This window comes from Colias croceus, chromosome 14 (genome assembly GCF_905220415.1).
Source record: "Colias croceus chromosome 14, ilColCroc2.1".
In the NCBI taxonomy this organism is placed as follows: domain Eukaryota; kingdom Metazoa; phylum Arthropoda; class Insecta; order Lepidoptera; family Pieridae; genus Colias; species Colias croceus.
The window spans coordinates 10358422-10377378 of record NC_059550.1 but is presented as its reverse complement, the minus strand read 5'-3'; the positions used below and the strand labels follow the sequence as shown (position 1 = coordinate 10377378).

The window sequence follows — 18957 nt, the reverse complement described above, 5'->3', positions numbered from 1 at the left end:
ATTATTACGCAGATCATAATCACAAGGTCAAGGGTAGCTCGAAATTGTTCACGAATGACATTATGTAACGATCCATTGTTAGAGACGCGGGTTCCGTACAATTAGCATCAAAATTATATTTTCATCCACCTTATTACATGCTGCGCTTGCATTTGATTACTCTCCTGTTGTGAAACTTGCTAGCTAGCTAGTTGCTGGCCAGTGGAACTTCGTAGATCAAAATAAGGTAAGGAATGGTTACTATAGGTAAGGTACCTTATCATAAATAAATAAATAATAAATAAATAGCTTTTTAGATACGAGGTAGCAAGTTAATCTGTTTCTTTTCATATGAAAATCATTTTATATAAGCTAACAGAAGGGTGATTAAAAAAAAAATGTCTTATGTTTCTAAATGTTTCATTTTGATATAACTGTAGCCAAGTATACTTAAAATTTTATTATTATACGATGATTTAACTGTGTTTCCTTTGATACCCTTGACTACCCAAACTCTTATCTGTATCTGTGAAAACGAACTAGGAATTTTCCGATGCCACATCAGAGGACCCATTTTCTTGTAAGTATTGTATGAAAATATACATAAAGGGTTCCTTAAAATAGGTTCCATACTTTTCAAAGCATAAGCTACGTGTTAATTTTAAATTATTTGAATTAGCCCAAATTTATTATGAATTGATATATTTATGTTTGTGTTATTTTTCATTTACAGGGAGAGTGTATTTTGTAGAGTAAGCGATACACAAGTAAGCCGTAATAATAAGGGCTTCGAGGGACCTTTATTGTGTATTTTAACCCGGAACAAGAGCGGCGAAATTAATTCCCTTTTTAATATGGCTGTATCTAAAATTAATATATTTTCATCGAATATCATAAACGAGAGATATTGTAAACAAACGATAACGAATTGATATTTTTTGCTCAAACCTGGCTGTAGGCGTTACAAATTTCAATTATTTATGTTAATTTCAAATTACCAATTCGAATTTATCAGATTTAACATTGAGGTAATAATTATTTCTTTTAATCTTGGAGATTTTCAGTCTTTTTTTGTTTTTAATGCGTAAAATGACGACTAATTACGCACCTACATTAATATAGTATAAAGCATTGCTTTAATTTCATATTAATTAACTAAAATCATATCATATAGGTATGTAAAGTTTACGAAAATGAATTATTTTTATCCGAAAAACTATGCGAGAGAAGCCACAGCCATATTTGAAACTAAACTTCCTAATCCCAAACCGAGAAACTGATCATTACAAAGTTAGCAAGTTAACTAGACCATAGATTAAATTAGTTCAGTATAATGAGACAAATTTCGACACAAACACGTTTAATTATATCCCTGGACTCCTTAAGCGAATTACATAAAACTTTAAGGAAGATAAATTAATGAAAACTTACAGCAAATGATGTGGGAATACTGAAAATAAATGCATAAAATTAATGTAGTTAAGAAGAAATTCTGGATAGTAATTAGAAATGTTGTATTTAATAACTTTCAAACACAATTTTCCTGTAATTTATTAACATACACAGCCAACTGCAAACTTCATTACATTTCTTAATTATGATTATTATGTAGGAAATAAAACACCAAATCTTCTTAAATTAAAATACTGTATTTAACTAATATTTACACGAAACAGTGCGAAGTAAACAGATTTGTTATAATTTCATTGTACACATTGTGGTTATTACACAGTTGACAGATATATACGTAACTACATAGTTATTATTACATACAATATTTTCTTGGAAAGATACCTGTGATCATCTTGCAGAAGAAATTTGTTTGCATTTGTTCTTTCTATGTATAATGTATAGCAATAAACAATATCATTAAATTTAAAGTAAGCATTAGTTGTTGAATTCTAATACTAAATCATGTTGTTATAATTAAACCTACTATTTGGGTTTCATTTTAGTAATAGAAAATATAATTTAAAGTTTTTAGTTCAAACAACGCACAGTTAGAGTAAATAACAAATAATTTACGAAACAAATCTTTGAATTATACGTAACGACTAAATTAAATAAATAACAAATCAATTCTTAATGTTGGTACTGTCCAAAGATGGAATGGGCGAATTTGCCGAAGTATTGTACAGGTGGGAATGTTGGTAAGGCACCTTGACCGGGATAATCATTCTGTGCTGCAGCTTGAGCTTGAGCTGCAGGCTGAGCTGCTTGAGCTTGCGCAAGCTGCTTGAAGTAAACCTGCTTTGCGTTCTTCTGTTTCAAAGGTTGTTGTAATTGTTGAATTTGAGCTACTTCCTGAACTTTGGACTCGGAGAGATACTGTTGATATTGAGGTCGCTCGTACTGTGGAATCTGATACTGTGGCTGAGCTTGATATTGCTGTGGCTGGTATTGAATCTGTTGTTGTTGATACTGTGGTTGCGCTACTTCGTATTGTTGAAGCGGTTGTGCTTCTTGGTACTGTTGCAGAGGTTGGGCTTGTTGGTACTGTTGAATTGGCTGAGGTTGTTGATACTGTTGTATTTGAGGTTGTTGGTACTGTTGTATTTGTTGTGCCTGTTGATACTGAGCAGGTTGAGCTTGGCGATATTGCGGTTGCGCTTGAATTGGCTGATTGTTGTATGCTTGGTGTTGAAGCGTGTATTTTATCAGCTGTAATGGTTGTGATTGGTACTGGACAGGTTGGCTTCCTGCTTTGCCTGATTGTTCTTCTATTTGGTTTTTAGAATAGGAAGCGTAGCTTGTGGCTCCCTGATGCTGTGTAGAATACGTCTGAAAAATAATTAATTAAATTGATTATATAGGTAAAAATGATTATATAAGATTAAATTGCAGTTAAAGATATGTATGTAGCTAAATTTAAATCTGATAAAAGCAGCCTTGATGTGCCAATAGGATCTGTGGATCGTGTCTTCTTTTAATAATTGCTGAAATAAGTACCTGTGGATTTTGAGCTACAATCTGAAGAGGGTTCTTTATCTGTTGCACGGCTTGATAATTAACTTTCTCCGGTTCCTTCACGTAGATCGGTGATTGGCTGATCGGCTGCTCCTGCACATATCCCAATTGGTTATCTTGGTACACTGCTTGGGCTTGATTGTACGCTATCTGTTGTTGCTGGCTCGCTATTGACTGAGGTAAATTCCCTTGTAATTGATAAACTTGAGGTTGATAATTGGCGTCAAAGTTTTGCTTGGGTATCGATTGTTGGATCGAGTTCGGTTGTATAGAGTGTTCAGCGTATGCCAGTTGAGATGGAACGGGTTGCGAAACTTCGTAAGTTGGAAACTGGAAACAAATAACTGAATTAATCATACGTTGAGTTATATATTGTGTAGTATATGTTGTGTTGAAGACTTAGAGGGACTTTACGAAACATATATTATTTCACCAAAACGTGTGGGAAATTGTTTATTGTCTTGTAAATAGATTAGAGCCTGGAAGGAATCATATATATGCTACCTTTATCAAGCAAACATGTTTAATCTTTTTAATCATATTTTTAATAAACACCTGTTTTTGTTTATAAACAATAATTTTACCTGCCATTGAATTTGTTGATGTTTTAAAAAAATATTTTAGTTATAATAAATGTAACTATAGACAATCCCCTGAGTAAATATTCAATGTATGTATATGTGCTTCTGGCTATTTTGTGGAACCGAAATCTCAACGGGGATTAGCAAACATTCTAGATAATATTATAGTGCACTAGAATATACACCTTCATCCGTAACATTTAGGTCTGGAGCTTAACAGAAATATTAAAGCAAAATCTGTAAGGTTTCAATTGTTTAATGGAATACTAGGAATGACAATTTTCACCGCTTGCTGATTATGTCCCCGATATCTTATTAATTTTTGTCCTAAAATTTATAAATTCAACCTGAAACATATCAGAGAGTTGCAAAACCGCCTTATATTAATAGTTGAGAAGTTTGTTATCTTACCCTTACGTCCTGAGAGATAAATATACAATGTGACAATATGTAGATTGTAGACGTTGAATGACCTTTGTGTAAAGCTTTAACGTGGTTTTACTCACCCTGGGTTGATAGACGGACACAGGCGAGTACAGTTGGTTAGCGATGGCGTTCTGGAACGGAGGCCCTTGGGCTAATACATCGGATATCTTGGCGATTTGCGGTACTGGTGTTGCGTAGATTTGCTGTAACAAACATAGTTTATAATGCAACTGAAAAAATGTAGAGGAATTTTATGTTTGTATTTTAAAAATAATTTAACAATCGACATCAATTCTTTTGATACACTTTCTTGATTAACTTATAATTTCTAATGTCCTGTTAGGGTTTATTTCCCGTTTAAGATTTGAACGGAATCTTTCGGCATCTTGGTTCAATTCAATGAATAATTCAAACATAATTTTTCAAATATCATCAGCATTAGATAAACAAAGAGTAAGCCATCTCCACCCACCCTGTGAGGAATTATACTCCCCTAAATCCTCCCTTTTAACACCCTCTGTCGATAAGCCGATTAGTGTCACAATTATGAGAGATACCTAAAGGGAAATGCTTCTTGAAATTTGCGGTGGAATAAAGCTTTTAGTGGGAACAACTTTTTCTTGACCATCGGTATGATGAGGATTTTTTAGTCTGCTCTAATAGTTATTGCATTAGACGACATCTCTTAATTTTTTTTTCTATATTTTGCTGTTCATTGCGGGTTTAGCAATTAGGTAGGTAGTAAATAATAATAGAAGTGGGTAGGTTGGCGATATGTGTATTGTGTAAGTATATCAATATAGTTTCAGATAACGATTATAATTTAAAGTTAATGAAAGAAATGTGTTTTGCTAATAACATTCCTAGTAATAACTAGTTATTAATTTTTGATGAATCATGCTCTATGTCTCCGTGCTCTATCTCTAATATATATAAATCTCGTGTCACAATGTTTGTCCTCAATGGACTCCTAAACCACTTAACCGATTAAAATAAAATTCGCACACAATGTGCAGTTCGATCCAACTTGAGAGATAGTTTAAATCTCAAATCGTTTTAGAGAAAGCGGGCGAAGCCGCGGGCGGTAAGCTAGTACAAATATATATAACTTGTGTGTAAGGTAAATGTACAGGAATATACAAAAGAAATGTATAAAATACATCCTATAGGAAATAAAATAAACCACAATCTTATTTTTGTCAACTCTACATACAAACTCCGAAAATACATAAGTGTAATAAGCATATTTGACTCCGAAAGCTGTCAACTATAGAAAATACTGGAACATTCTGGAACCTTCCAGAACAATACTCGTAGTTGCCAAGTCGTATTCCGTGGATACTGCTGACTGCAACTTGCGAGCGATTCGAAACTTATAATTGGTTAGAAGTTAACAAGGTGTCACGGGTAATCGATAGATTTGTTGGAACTAATTGTGTTTTTTTAATTCTGTTGATACAAATTGGAAATGCAATCGAATGCACGCATTTATATTGAGTTATGATGCCAAACTAGACTGATGATATAAAATCAACATTTGTAATCATGTAGAATATTGTAACGTAACATGGTTTTGTAGAGCCATTTCTTATGAACACATTTGCATGGTTTTTTGAGCCCTTTTAAATTGAAATAGTAAAGTGTACTAATTAAAGAGAAACTTATAAATATTACCATTTTTATAAATATTGTAGGAAAGTAACAGATTTAGCTCCTTTTTCTTTAAATGTATCTAGACTGACTCAAGACAAGAGAGCGTATTTAAAAATTCATCGCTCATCTAAGAAAAAGAGAATTTTAATTTAAAAGTAGTTAAAAGTGGAGAAGTGACGGGTTGTGAATTGCAACTATTGTCTGAATAACGTCCATCCAGAGATGTCACTCGCAGATTCGTTTAAAATATTCATTCATTCGAATATTCTCTGTGAATTAAATGTTTTTCTATTCGTCAATTCAATTGTTTCATTAGGTTAATCTTATTTTATTGAATCGCATTCATTTTGGATAACAACGATGTCTATGGTTTAGAATTAAAAAATAAAAAAAACTAGGTGTAGATTTTTTTGGAAAATATACTTTTTGGAATTTGGAATATGATGCTTTTGACCATTATCATGCTTTTAATTGGCATCATTCGATTTGCTACAGAAGGTAAAATACTCTGCGAAATCTGCAAGGATGTCAATTTATTGCGAAGCACGAACATGGAGCTTTTCTATGAATAAATTCATGACACCAATTATGTAAGAATGCAAAGTTCTTCTGTTGTTTTTGGGAACGCAACCACAAAAAATCAATCAGGAATTATAATTATTATCTTAGATAATTACTATTGTATTTATAACAAATAATAATGTACTAAATTGCATATTATTCTATTCAATAATTATAATAATATGTCGTTGTAATAATGTCGGTTAATTTACTTAATTTATAATCCTTTAAAAATTAGACGCTTCATAAACAAAATTCCTTCCATAAACTTCCACAGATAATCAAAACAGCAAAATAAGGACGCAATAACAGAAGTTCCAACATAATATAAGCCTGAAAGACATTTATTTGGTAATTTAATTAAAACATTTAGCCGTAAAGCGAGCTGAGACAAGACAATGTATCATTGTTAATAACATGCCGGTTCGAGATCCTCTTTATTCGCGTTTGATTTAATTTGTACACGGGAATTTATGTACGTTTGTTGGCCTGGTTGTATAACTAGAAATGATGTTGTAAGTAAAAGCTGTAAAAAGGTTACCAACACAAGATCTTCAAAAACGGCGTACTAACGAACACATGATTAGACGTCAAAGAGTTGGCGTGATTACCATCGTGTCAATGAGAGACAACTGAAGTAAACTGTGGCTAACTAGCCACAATTATCGGAGCTCTTATAAATTATTTACTACTACACCTTTTTACTTATAATAATATCATTGCCAACTGGTTGTTATACGTTTTTAAAATGTAGGAAAAGTTTATGATTTGCACACTATTTCTATCAAAATATCTGCTAAAATATTATGACAAAAAATTGTTGGTTTGTGCGCTTTCAGTTTGTGAGCAAACAGAAAGAATTAGTCACAAAGGCATACAAAGGTAACAGGAACAAAGACAAGAGTTAGATAAAGCTACCAAACACACACATACATACCTATACTATATTTTTTTTTTTTTTTTTTTTTTTTTTTATTGTTTGATAGGAAAGCGCTTGACCACTATCTCGCCTGATGGAAAGCTGAGATGTGGCCTAAGATGGAGCGCGCTTTCCTAGAAGGTACCTGTTCACTCTTTTCTTGAATATAATATAAAGCGTAGCGTTTATAACCCATTTCTATGCCTAGAGTAGTAGAGTTCGCTGTATAATATTGGTAAAATGGGTTTTTTATTTTTAAAGTGAAACTTTTATTACATCGTCTCAAACTTTTTGGTCTGTGTAGCGCATGTCGCGTGACGCACGATACGTACGATAATTATCGTACAAATACGATAATTTTAAAGTAGTTAAATGTCTATAGTGTTAAAAAAAGTTTCACTTTTACCGTGGTTTCATAAAACCACACAACATTTTTTTTTAATATATACATACCTATTGTATTGTAATTAGATTTAAAATGATTTAAGTATTTTACTATAATACAATGTTTTATAAATAATATTATGTGGTTATCAAATTTAGGCCTCGTCGTTAATTAATTTCAATTGTTGCTAACTTTGTGAAACGGGATGATAATTTTGAACAGAGGTTTTGAATTATACTAGTTGTTTGTCAAATTTTATCCTAATCCCTTAGATATCCTGATATAGAACTATGATTTATCTCGAATAGAAACCTTGTTAAATAATTTTCCATCCTGTTGTTTATTGTGTAACTAACTGTATCCCGCGGTTTTAGCTGCAATAATCAGCCCCTATTGGTCTTAATAGCATGATGATATAAATAAAAGAAGAATGAAGATAAATGGACTATCTAACAGTGATATCATTTTTTATGTCGATTGTCGGACCAACGGTTTCTGAGATTAGCGCGTTCAAGCAAACAAACGCACAGACAAACTCTTCAGCTTTATAATATGAGTATAGTTATGAAGAACGTTATAAAATAGAAACGGACATAATATAACAAAACCCAGCCCCAGGAATTTATAATAGTAACGTATTTTATACGACCAACATTTATAAGGCTTACGTTGGATATTATTTGAAATAAGAATTTGCGAATTTATATTTTTTGGTTTTTATGGCATTCAAATGCTTTATAAATATAAATTTATAAAGAATAGAAAAAATTCGATCACGAGGCGGGACTTGAACCCGCATCCTTCGCGCCATTCCGGGGCGGATGCCTTACCAACTCAGCCACTCGTGACCCGCCTGAGCAATCGAATTTATTCTATCCTTTCAGTTTTATGTGTCTTAAGGGACACACCGCGCGCCATCTATTGAGATGATTTAACAACCATCTCAACCAATATGAAGCACTTTTCAGTGAATACAATATTGTAACGATGGAACACGACCTTTTCTTGAATTTATATTTTTTGGTTTTTATGGCATTCAAATGCTTTATAAATATAAAAAAAAAAGAATAGAATAAATTCGATTGCTCAGGCGGGTCACGAGTGGCTGAGTTGGTAAGGCATCCGCCCCGGAATGGCGCGAAGGATGCGGGTTCAAGTCCCGCCTCGTGATCGAATTTTTTCTATTCTTTATAAATTTATAAGAATTTGCGGTTAAAATATTGGTAGGCGTTATTAAATATACCCCATTTACTTTTAGCTAAAACTATATTACGCAAGATAACATATGTATAGGCTATTTTTTCTTATAACCTACTAAATTACAATAAATTGTATGCATAATTAAGTAGATCATTTTTATTCCCATTACTTACAGCTGCAGCGGCCTATGAGATTGTTGAAAATGCATGGTGGGCTGGTAATAATTATCACAGTATAGGAGGATGATCTTAGAGCGTGATCATTGTGGTACTTAGGCATGTCGATTTTTCCGGATGATTTCCTTGATCGTTTCGAGGAGTAGTAAAATGGAATGAATGATTATCAATTTATTTTTTGCACACTTAAGTATATTACCTACCTTTAAGCTTCGATCTTTTAATTAAAATTGTTACCCGTTACAATCTTAATTTTACAAATCTTATTTCTTTATACATTTTATTCCAAAATAAATAAACTAATAATGACTTAGAATAGTCGATACCAAGTCGATACAAATAAGATTACAAGAGTGGACCAAAAAACATGTTCCGGTTCCAATTAAATTACCTACATAAGTAAAACCTTTTACTTGTAGAAAGTACTAAGATTAATGCCCCTTCTATCCCATTGCGATACTCTTATTCTCTCTTATTGTATTAGCGTGAAAATAAACTTTATAAAAAAGTTTCTTTCTATAGGTACGTAGACCTATTTCCTACAAGTAGTAGGTATACCTACTTTTTTTAACTATCCGTAACAGAAACGCAATTCCTATGAGTAGTTAAATTCAGTTTATAAATAGGCTCACTAATTAGAAATAATAAAATATTAATAGTTTCATTTAGTACCTTTTAAATACTGAATTTACACCCATGAAACTATTTCCTTTTATAATATACTTAGTTACTATACTCTTTAGAAACTATCTCTATTTCCTAACATGATGCAATGGTTATTCTTATACCACAGAATACCAACGCTACTTATACTGCGGTATAATTATTTCACAGACAGCCAGATAAACATATTTAAATACACAAAATGTCGAATTAAAATGTCCATTTTTAATTCAGTTTAACAGGATTTACATAACAGTGACATTAATATTTCGGGTTTCATAAAAAAGCTTATTATTCCGGTGTACCGCGTCTGTTGTTTATTTTAACACTAACGACTCCAATTGAAAGTACAAAATGGCGCCAATTCGATAAATAACGCCACTGTCGACAATTTTACTGAATTTTTTAATTAAGTCTCAGATTTTTGGCAGTTGATTGTGAATGTTATTAATTGACGATCAACCAATCATGATTGGTATGACTTAATTTTTAAAGTTGATTTTTTTCTGAAATTCTGAGTTTACATTTTTCTATGTTTATAAGTCGAAAGTGCATATAAATTTTATACTTAATACTAATTAATTTATTAGTATTTTATGTTACTGTTCGATTGATTTTGAGATTGTTTTGAATTTTCGTAAAATCGAATGTGCTCGAAGTGTAGTCATTAAAGCTAAAATCTTGGACATTTTAAATATTTCATTTGACATAATAAATACAAAATTACAGCCTCAAAAGTCTTTTTAAATTATACCTTTCGTGCCACAAAGTATTGAAAATCTATACAATTGAAATATAATCCCACATAAAAAATGAGAAATATGTATATAAAGCACGCACAGGCATAAAATATATATGCATAAAAAAGTTTTTATTAAGTCATATATTAAACCTATATTGCCATTATCTTTCCCGATTTTATCAAGGAATATTACAAAACTTTAGGCAATAACTTTCGAGCTGATCTTTCGATATTTTGTTGCAGGACAACAAAAAAGTAATAAAATACGTTCTCTGGGTAGGAAATTGGGTATTACATTAAAATACAAGTGCTAGAGTTATTTAGGACAATAATATTAGGAGATACATATTATGTAACTATCGAGTGAGTCTTCCTAAATAAATCAACATTGTTTGGAAATAAGCCGGCTCTTGAATAGAACTAAAAGCTTAAGAGACATTAATACATAACTACCTTTAATAGTATAACAGTTCAGATTTATTTATGGGTTTTTCAAAACGAAATTCAAATAAAAAAGTAACATAAATAAGTTGCAGAAATTGGGGCCTTATAACCCTGCTGCAATTAATATGTACATAACTAATACATATGAAAATGTATTCGGGAAGAAAATTAATGCAAATATCTCTTCAAGCGTTACTAGAATTTAGTTCTCTCTTTCCAACTACTTCCCTAACTATCGGGCTATCAAAGAATTTCCGCAATCAATGGGAACGGATAATTATAGTTGACATTAGGTAATTGTCGCAAAGAACCATTTCATTGTATTTAGCGTGAGATCCATAGCGAGTCTCAGGTTTGTTCCGGTTATAGAGAATACAGAAAATTCGTGTATAAAAACATGGTTATCTCCTACTAGAGACGGAAAAGTTATTAAGTTTGAATGGTTGGTGGATACCTACCGGTTGTATTCCCGCCCTATGATTTTCTTCTTTTATTATTTTATTAAGCTATTGCATAGCTTATATCCCGGGCCTTGAGCGCGGGGACAGAATCGAGAAATTCCGTAACGAAAAAACCTCACGCTCCCCACTCCGACGGGCGGAGGTGTGGCTAATGGCTTGAAGGCATAGCATGCAATAGCTTTACCGCGGCAGTCCCCGAGTGCCACACGTCGTTTTTTTTATTTTTATTCTTATCCATGCGATATGTACCTATAAGATATTAGATAACGCATGGATAAGATGTCGTAATTTAATTACTTATTTACCTATTATAGACCTGCTTGGTTAGCAATCGAGAGGCTTGAGATCGATTCTCGTAGAGACCATAAAAATTTAGCAGGAATTTCATTCATTAATATGAAAATAAAATAATAAAATAGCGTATAAATAAAATGAAACTGCGTTAAAAATTAACCAATATAGGTTGACCTAGTAATGCAATCAGTTAAAAATAATTGAGTATAAAATATAAAATTTAACTTCGCTTTTTAACTAGTGGGTGATGGAATAATTTTTAATATTATGAATTTGAAAGTGTAAATTTTTTAATTTTTTTATTTTTAAGCAAATGACAACAGTTGAATTTAATAGGTACATAGAAGATAAAAAACAAATAATTGATAGTTTGTAGTAGTAAATAGGTCACAATAGATCATTTTAAAAGGGACGAAAAAGAGTGAAAGTATTTGAAATGTTACATATTATAGCCATTTTGAATGTTTCAAAGCTCTACTTTCAAATAAATTCAACAAATCCAGTCACTAAAACTAACCGCGCTATAAGTAGGGCACATAACACGTAACCTACGATTATACGACGAGTACAACCGCAGAACTTGTTGCTTCGCCTTATTCGGGATGTGATGAATATGTAAAGCTTGCGTAAATTCTTCGATAAGGGCGGCAACAGGAAAGCGAATATTGTATGAGTTGTAGATATAGATTATACTGGATGTGACAATCGATTATTGAATGTATATGTTTCTTATTTGAATATGATATCTTTGTATTTAATAAAGTACATTTGGTGATTTTAAAATTTACAGTCATGATGGTAATTCAACAAATGAAAAGTAATTGAAATCTGTTTATTTGTTCATAATATATTTAGTGTTACTAACCCGATGGGATAAGACGATTAGGATTTTATATAATTGTTTCTGTGAAAATTAAAATGTAAGAATAAATAATAGAGTTTAAGTTTATCTCCGAGGGCATAATATAGTAACATAGCCTTTCTGATTTGCTATTTACATTACTTAGCAAAATGTGCCCCTTGCGCATATTTTTTTCCTAAAAAATGACACGTTGTAATAAAAATTGTGTATCCAGTTTTTCATAATCTATTTAAACCACAAACGAGTCATGATCTCATTAATGAAACAGACAACGAAGGCTTTATTATGAATTTTTAATAACACGATAATTATTACAAAACTGAAATATTATTCGCCATTTTGTTTATTGAAGGAATAAATATTAAAAGACAATAATTCCATTATATAATTAACAGTGGGTATTTTTCATTTATTTATCGTAAACATCTTGAATATGTTTAAATTCGTTCCGTTAATTTTTACTACACAATATCATCACTACATAGTATAAAACAAAGTCTCTTTCTCTGTCACTATGTCCCTTTGTATTCTTAAATCTTTAAAACTACGCAACGGATTTTGATGCGGTTTTTTTTAATAGATAGAATTATTCAAGAGGAAGGTAGTATATAACTTATTAGATTTAAGACAAAGCGGGCGAAGCCGCAGAATGCTAGTATTCTATATCTACACTAATATTATAAAGAGGAAAACTTCGTTTGTTTGATTGTAATGAATAGGCTCATAAACTACTGGACCGATTTTAAAAATTCTTTCATCATTCGAAAGCTAAATTATCCACGAGTAATATAGGCTATATATTATCACGCTAAGACCAACAGGAGCGGAGCGACGCGGGTGAAACCGCGCGGCACAGCTAGTTATAAATAAATACCTATGTTGTTTTTTGTGACTGTATCTCATCTAGTCTAGTGTAAGTTGCCTTGTTCGTCAGTCAGTCAGTCAGTGATGTAATGTTTCGATCTTGGTTACTTATCTGTGCTTTCCCAGATTCTTTAGATGTCTAGAAATTCTCATTTATATTATATCTCACTATTTTCTTAGATTTAGACTATAAGTTGAAGTATTTACGAAATTACGAAGTGAAGAAATTGTTTGATTTGTTCTTATTATATTTTTAGATGATAAACAGTTTTTCTTTTAAAAATGTTTTGTCTTTTATCAATGTTATTTATCCTATGTTTGAAGTATCGTCATCAGAATGAAAAAGAAATGGAATTTTTATGTCGAGTTCGGGCTACGGTATTGGGACACACAAATTTAATTTACGAGAAGTGATCCAATTTGTTTTGAGATTATGAGATTGTCTAGATTTGTGCTCGAAATGTCGTTTATTTTATTTATAAATACGCTCCACGGTAAAGGATGACAAATAATATCAATAAACATAAAACAACATCATTTATTTAAGTCAAAAAAGGCTTATAAGCCAAGAAAATATTACATAATATCTACTTCTCATTATTACCGATGTGTATAAATAAATTATTTTATTTGATACATCAATCTATTTATTCTATACTAGCTTTCCACCCGCAGCTTCGCCCGCGCAATCAAAGAAAAACCCGCATAGTTCCCGTTCCCGTGGGATTGCCGGGATAAAACCTATCCTATTTCCCGGGGAAAAAAGTAGCCTATGTCCTTTCTCGGGTATCAAAATATCTTTGTACCAAATTTCATGCAAATTGCTTCAGTAGTTAAGGCGTGATTGAGTAACAGACAGACGGACAGACACAGAGCATTTATAATATTAGTATGGATAGTAATATGACGATTTAAAAGCTCTAGCTATCGTTGAAATAAATAAATAAAGTTTAAATTAATGAACCATTTTTAAAAGCTTCTGAAAATAAAATCGAAGACGAAATCTATCCTATAATATTACTTATAAGCTTTCGTGGAAACTTTTATAAAGCCTTACCTGTGAAGGTGACTTCTCTTGCAGTGTCTGTTGTTTGTCGTCAGCATATTCAACGCCTGCTGCAATCGAAGGTGTTACTGAAATATTTTAATATTTTGAGTTAAATTATAGTGATAACGTAGAGGAATCTTTGAAACAGCATGCAGCATGCAGCATGTGTGGAGTGCGCTCATCACAAACTAATACTTAAGAATTTGTTAAAATACTAACTATATTAACTACTAGCGGTCCGCCCCGGCTTCGCCCGTGGTACATATTTCGCATTAAATGGTAGCCTATGTTCTTTCTCAGGGCCTAAGTATTGTCTGCCAAATTTCATCAAAATCGGTTGAGAGGTTTAAGCGGGAAAGCGTAACAGACAGACAGACAGAGTTACTTTCGCATCTATAGGTACTATAATATTATAAAGCTGAAGAGTTTGTTTGTTTGTTTGAACGCGCTAATCTCGGGAACTACTGGTCCGATTTGAAAAATTCTTTCGGTGTTAGATAGCCCATTTATCGAGGAAGGCTATAGGCTATATATCATCACGCTAAAACCAACAGAAACGGAGCAATGCGGGTGAAACCGCGGGGAACAGCTAGTTTATAATATTACTAGTAGGGAAGGGAAGGGATGTGCTAGGGCATCTTCTTGAACGTGACTTTTCTACATTGAAAAGCAATATTTCTGTAAGATAGTTCATCGTAATCGTAATATGATGGTAATCCATTGAGAGCTTTTTTATTATTATGCAATTTCTTCTAGTCTTTTATTTCATTTATTGGATGAATGGGTACAGAATTACAATAAAATATATTTATATTATGCTTTGAGTTAGGTTTTTTATGTTATTTAGGATTATAAAGAGAATGTAAGAATATTCAATTAATAAAAAAACTGTCAAGTTGCATAATATATATAAACAACGAAGAATTGACATTAATATAGCACATGTAATTACCTTCCGTATACATAAATTATGTAATATTTTAAGGCTAAGCTACTGTAAGTTTAAATAAGGTAATCCGTATATAATATTATACACTAAAAACTATACTTAGATTTAAAAATAACACGAAAAAAAAAGCTTTCATAAAGTAAACTCCGTACAAAGTTTTTACTTACTATTGTCAGTTCTTAGTAAGTTAAGAAGAAAAAAAAATTTTTCATACCTGTAGGCAAGAGAGGTGTTCTCTTCTCAATCCCATTGTTTCCTTGTAACTCTCTCTTGTCTGTTCTCTCAAACTCTGTCTTCTGCTTACTTCTTGTGCTCGTCACTTTTGTAGCATGGCTCGCTGCCACGAGCATCAGTATTAACTAGAAAGTAATTTACTATTGAACTGCAACATTGTTATACGATTGACTATAAGAGCTTCTGAATATAATATTATTGAGCATATTTTAAGGCCATTTAATCTGATGGATTTCCTTATCGCCTGAAAACTAACAACTTTTGTTCCTATGTTTTAATTAACTTAATTAATTTAAACTTTTATTTACAAACATGTGTATGTTGCAATTAATAAACAAAAAAAAAATCATTTTTTATCATCTAAAGAAGCTGTTAATTTCCACTGACATTTATTAAAACGTATCTGTTTATAGAAAGTAATGTCTAGAACTAAAGAATACATTTCGAAATATTCGGCAGTAAAGCTCGGCAGTTTAATTATTTTAATTTCAATTTGCCGTTTGCAAAATTAGCGCCTAATTTTATGAATAAATCATTTAATTATGATTAGTCTCTATTTGATAAGAATTAGCAATTCAAAACGGCAGTTTAGGTAAACCGTAGTTTGAGGTTAAATCGTTCATCATAACCGACGATCAGGAAACCCATTCCTAGTTGATTGTAAGATAAACATTGGTTACACAACTCCTATGTGGGTACGAAACATACTGAGTGTCTCAAATATGGAGAACATAGTATGTATTTCCTTGTTCATACTTATGGGAGTTTATTCACATTGAGATATTGAAAAACAAACATAGAATAGAAATGAATTCAGAGTTGTATAGTCTATCGTTTTTAATGAGCTTTTTAAAATAATACGATGTAGAGTCACATACATTTCTTAAATTTTTATTAAAGACGCCGGTTCGTATCTCGGCATACTGTCAATAAAAATCTACCAAAAACTTCACAAGCCGGCTCTACTATATCTAACCTGTCTATCAATCTATATATATAAAACTCAAAGGTGACTGATATAGTGATCTATCAACGCACAGCCTAAACCACTGGACGTATCGGGCTGAAATTTGGCATGCAGGTAGATGTTAGGACGTAGGCATCCGCTAAGAAAGGATTTCCCGAAATTCTTGCGGGAACGGGGAAAAACGGGGATGCATGTACAAAGTCGTGGGCGGAAGCTAGTTAAAGATAAAGCTCAACCAAAAACTTTAAAAGCCGGATTTATTTTTACTATAATATCTAACCTAGTTACCAATTGTATGAAAAACTCTATCAAATACTTCACAAAGTCTACTATAGCTACTTATCTGCACTGTCAATAAAAAGCTCTACCAAAACTTCACAAGCCGGGTCTATTCTCACTATATTTAACCTATTTATTAAATGAATTAAAATCTCTACCAAAAACTTCACAAGCCGGGTCTATTCTCACTATATTTAATCTGTTTATTAATTGAATTAAAAGCTCTATCAAAAACTTCACAAAGTCTACTATATCTACTTATCTTCTTCCTTATCTGTACTGTCATTACATAGCTCTATCGAAAATACTTATATGCACTTTCAATAAAGAGCTCTACCCAAAAACATTACACGCCGGGTCTATTCTTCCTATATCTATCCTGTCTATCAATTAAATAAGAGCTCTATCAAAAATTTCACAAGCCTTTTTCTACTTATATGCACTTTCAATAAAAAGCTCTAAAAACGACACTAACCATAGCCTTCATGATCACTGCACTGGGTCACCGAGCACTACTGCGACGCCGGCGCATGTGCTAGCTCTTATATGGATAAACATTAGTGCGGTAGTGGTAACTTGTGATGGTGACTTCAAGGATTTGATAGGTTATTATTGTAGGAATTTCTAATAAAATAAGGGTAAAAATATACGATTTGAAGTGATGGAAAGCCGGGATGAAATCTATACTAATATTATAAAGCTGAAGTTCAAGTTTGTTTGTTTGTTCGAACGCGCTAATCTCAGGAACTACTAGTCCGATTTGAAAAATTCTTTGGTGTTCGATTTGAAAAATTGTTCGGTGTTAGATAGCCCATTTATCGAGGCTATATTATAAGGCTATATATCATCACGCAAAGACCAACAGGAGCGGAGCCACGCAGGTGAAACCGGCGGAGCGCAGCTAGTAAATAATATAACATTACCCAAAAACCATAAGAAATAAAGAAAGGACGTGTATGTTACTCACGACGTACTTAAACAATATATTTTTATCAATATTCACAGATTTTGTTAAAATATATTTTGCGGTTCTTGAAACATAGTCCTCAGTATTCTAATCTATCAAACTCTTCATAAACTTGGCTACATTTTGCGGTATTAGCATATGTCTAGATTGATTTGTTTATCTTTTAGGGAAATTGCTTTTTCACGTTGGTCCTTGATCTTTTGTAAGATTTATAAGTATGACCTTTGTGAACTTATTTTTCTCCACCGCAATAGGCAAAATTTAAAAATTGATATTACTTATTAACTTTAGAAATATAAGTATAAAATTCTGTAATTTGTAATTTTACTTAATTCTTCGAATATTAACATGATCACCAAAATATGTAGACCGTAGTCAGCGTAAAAAGTCCGTCTGTAAAATATATTATATTCACAAAGCGTGATGTATATTTTAGCCAAAGCAGACACAAAAAATATGTGCGTATGTGATCGGATCATAACTAGATGATTATAATGATGAATGCTGATCAACACCATCACCTTTTTTCTTCCAGCCTATTAAAATTTAAAAAAATATTCTTATTATATTTTAAAATATATACTTATTATATTTTAATATATATAATCAAAAATTAATTTTTGATCGCTACCTTGATACAGTGGTTGACGCATTCATCTAGCGTAGAATCGAGGGGTCCTGGGTTCGATTCCCGTTGGAGACGAAGAAAAAAAATATCTCAGTCTGACAGGACACAGAAGGCTGATCACCTACTTGTCTCTAAAGAAAATCGATCAGTGAAACAGATGTATAAGTAATGCATCTGCTCCTCCATTATGGGACATGGGACTTCACTGTCTATTAAAATTAAAACATGTTTTTACAATGCGGTCACCTCAATGTACATAATTAAAAACTAAATTAAATAGGCACTAGGCTATCATTCGACATCTCTTATGTAATTTAATGTGCGTAAAAAGACATTAAATTTACGGTCCTTTCTCTAATTAACACTTAAGATAACAATTTTTTATATTATTTCGTTATTGCTTTAGAAAGTAAATAGGATATTTTTGCATGGCCGTATTTGAAGACTTTTAATTTTATATCATTAAAATCTGTGATTAGAATGCTCTCAAAAAGAATTGAAGATATCAATTCAGAGACGGGATTCGAAGTCGAGTCCTGCCTTTTCCGTGGCCTTATGTTATGGCACTTTACTCGGTAACCACTGCAGCATTACAGTTTTTTTAAATCACTGGAGAAACAGAATAAAACAAAGAATAATATAGCTTCCTATCGGTAATATTTTAGTAAATATAAATGATTGTACTAAACTATGTATTTATTATTTCAT

At 32.0% G+C, this 18957-nt stretch overlaps 1 protein-coding gene and 2 non-coding genes across 3 annotated transcripts; 1 reads left to right on the top strand and 2 right to left on the bottom strand.

The window, feature by feature from the left end:
- Positions 1–1607: 1607 nt before the first annotated feature.
- Positions 1608–17203, bottom strand: LOC123697149 (putative mediator of RNA polymerase II transcription subunit 26). The gene is made up of 6 exons (XM_045643573.1): positions 17130–17203; positions 15389–15533; positions 14235–14311; positions 4034–4156; positions 2929–3276; positions 1608–2760 (listed from the first exon to the last, which is right to left on the bottom strand). Exons 1-6 carry the CDS (start codon positions 17139–17141, stop codon positions 2062–2064), a joined length of 1404 nt encoding a protein of 467 aa, XP_045499529.1. The 5' UTR covers positions 17142–17203; the 3' UTR covers positions 1608–2061.
- On the bottom strand, positions 8244–8319 carry Trnas-gga. The gene has a single exon. It is a non-coding gene; the product is annotated as a tRNA-Ser (tRNA).
- Positions 8567–8642, top strand: Trnas-gga. Its single transcript has one exon. It is a non-coding gene; the product is annotated as a tRNA-Ser (tRNA).
- Positions 17204–18957: the final 1754 nt, after the last annotated feature.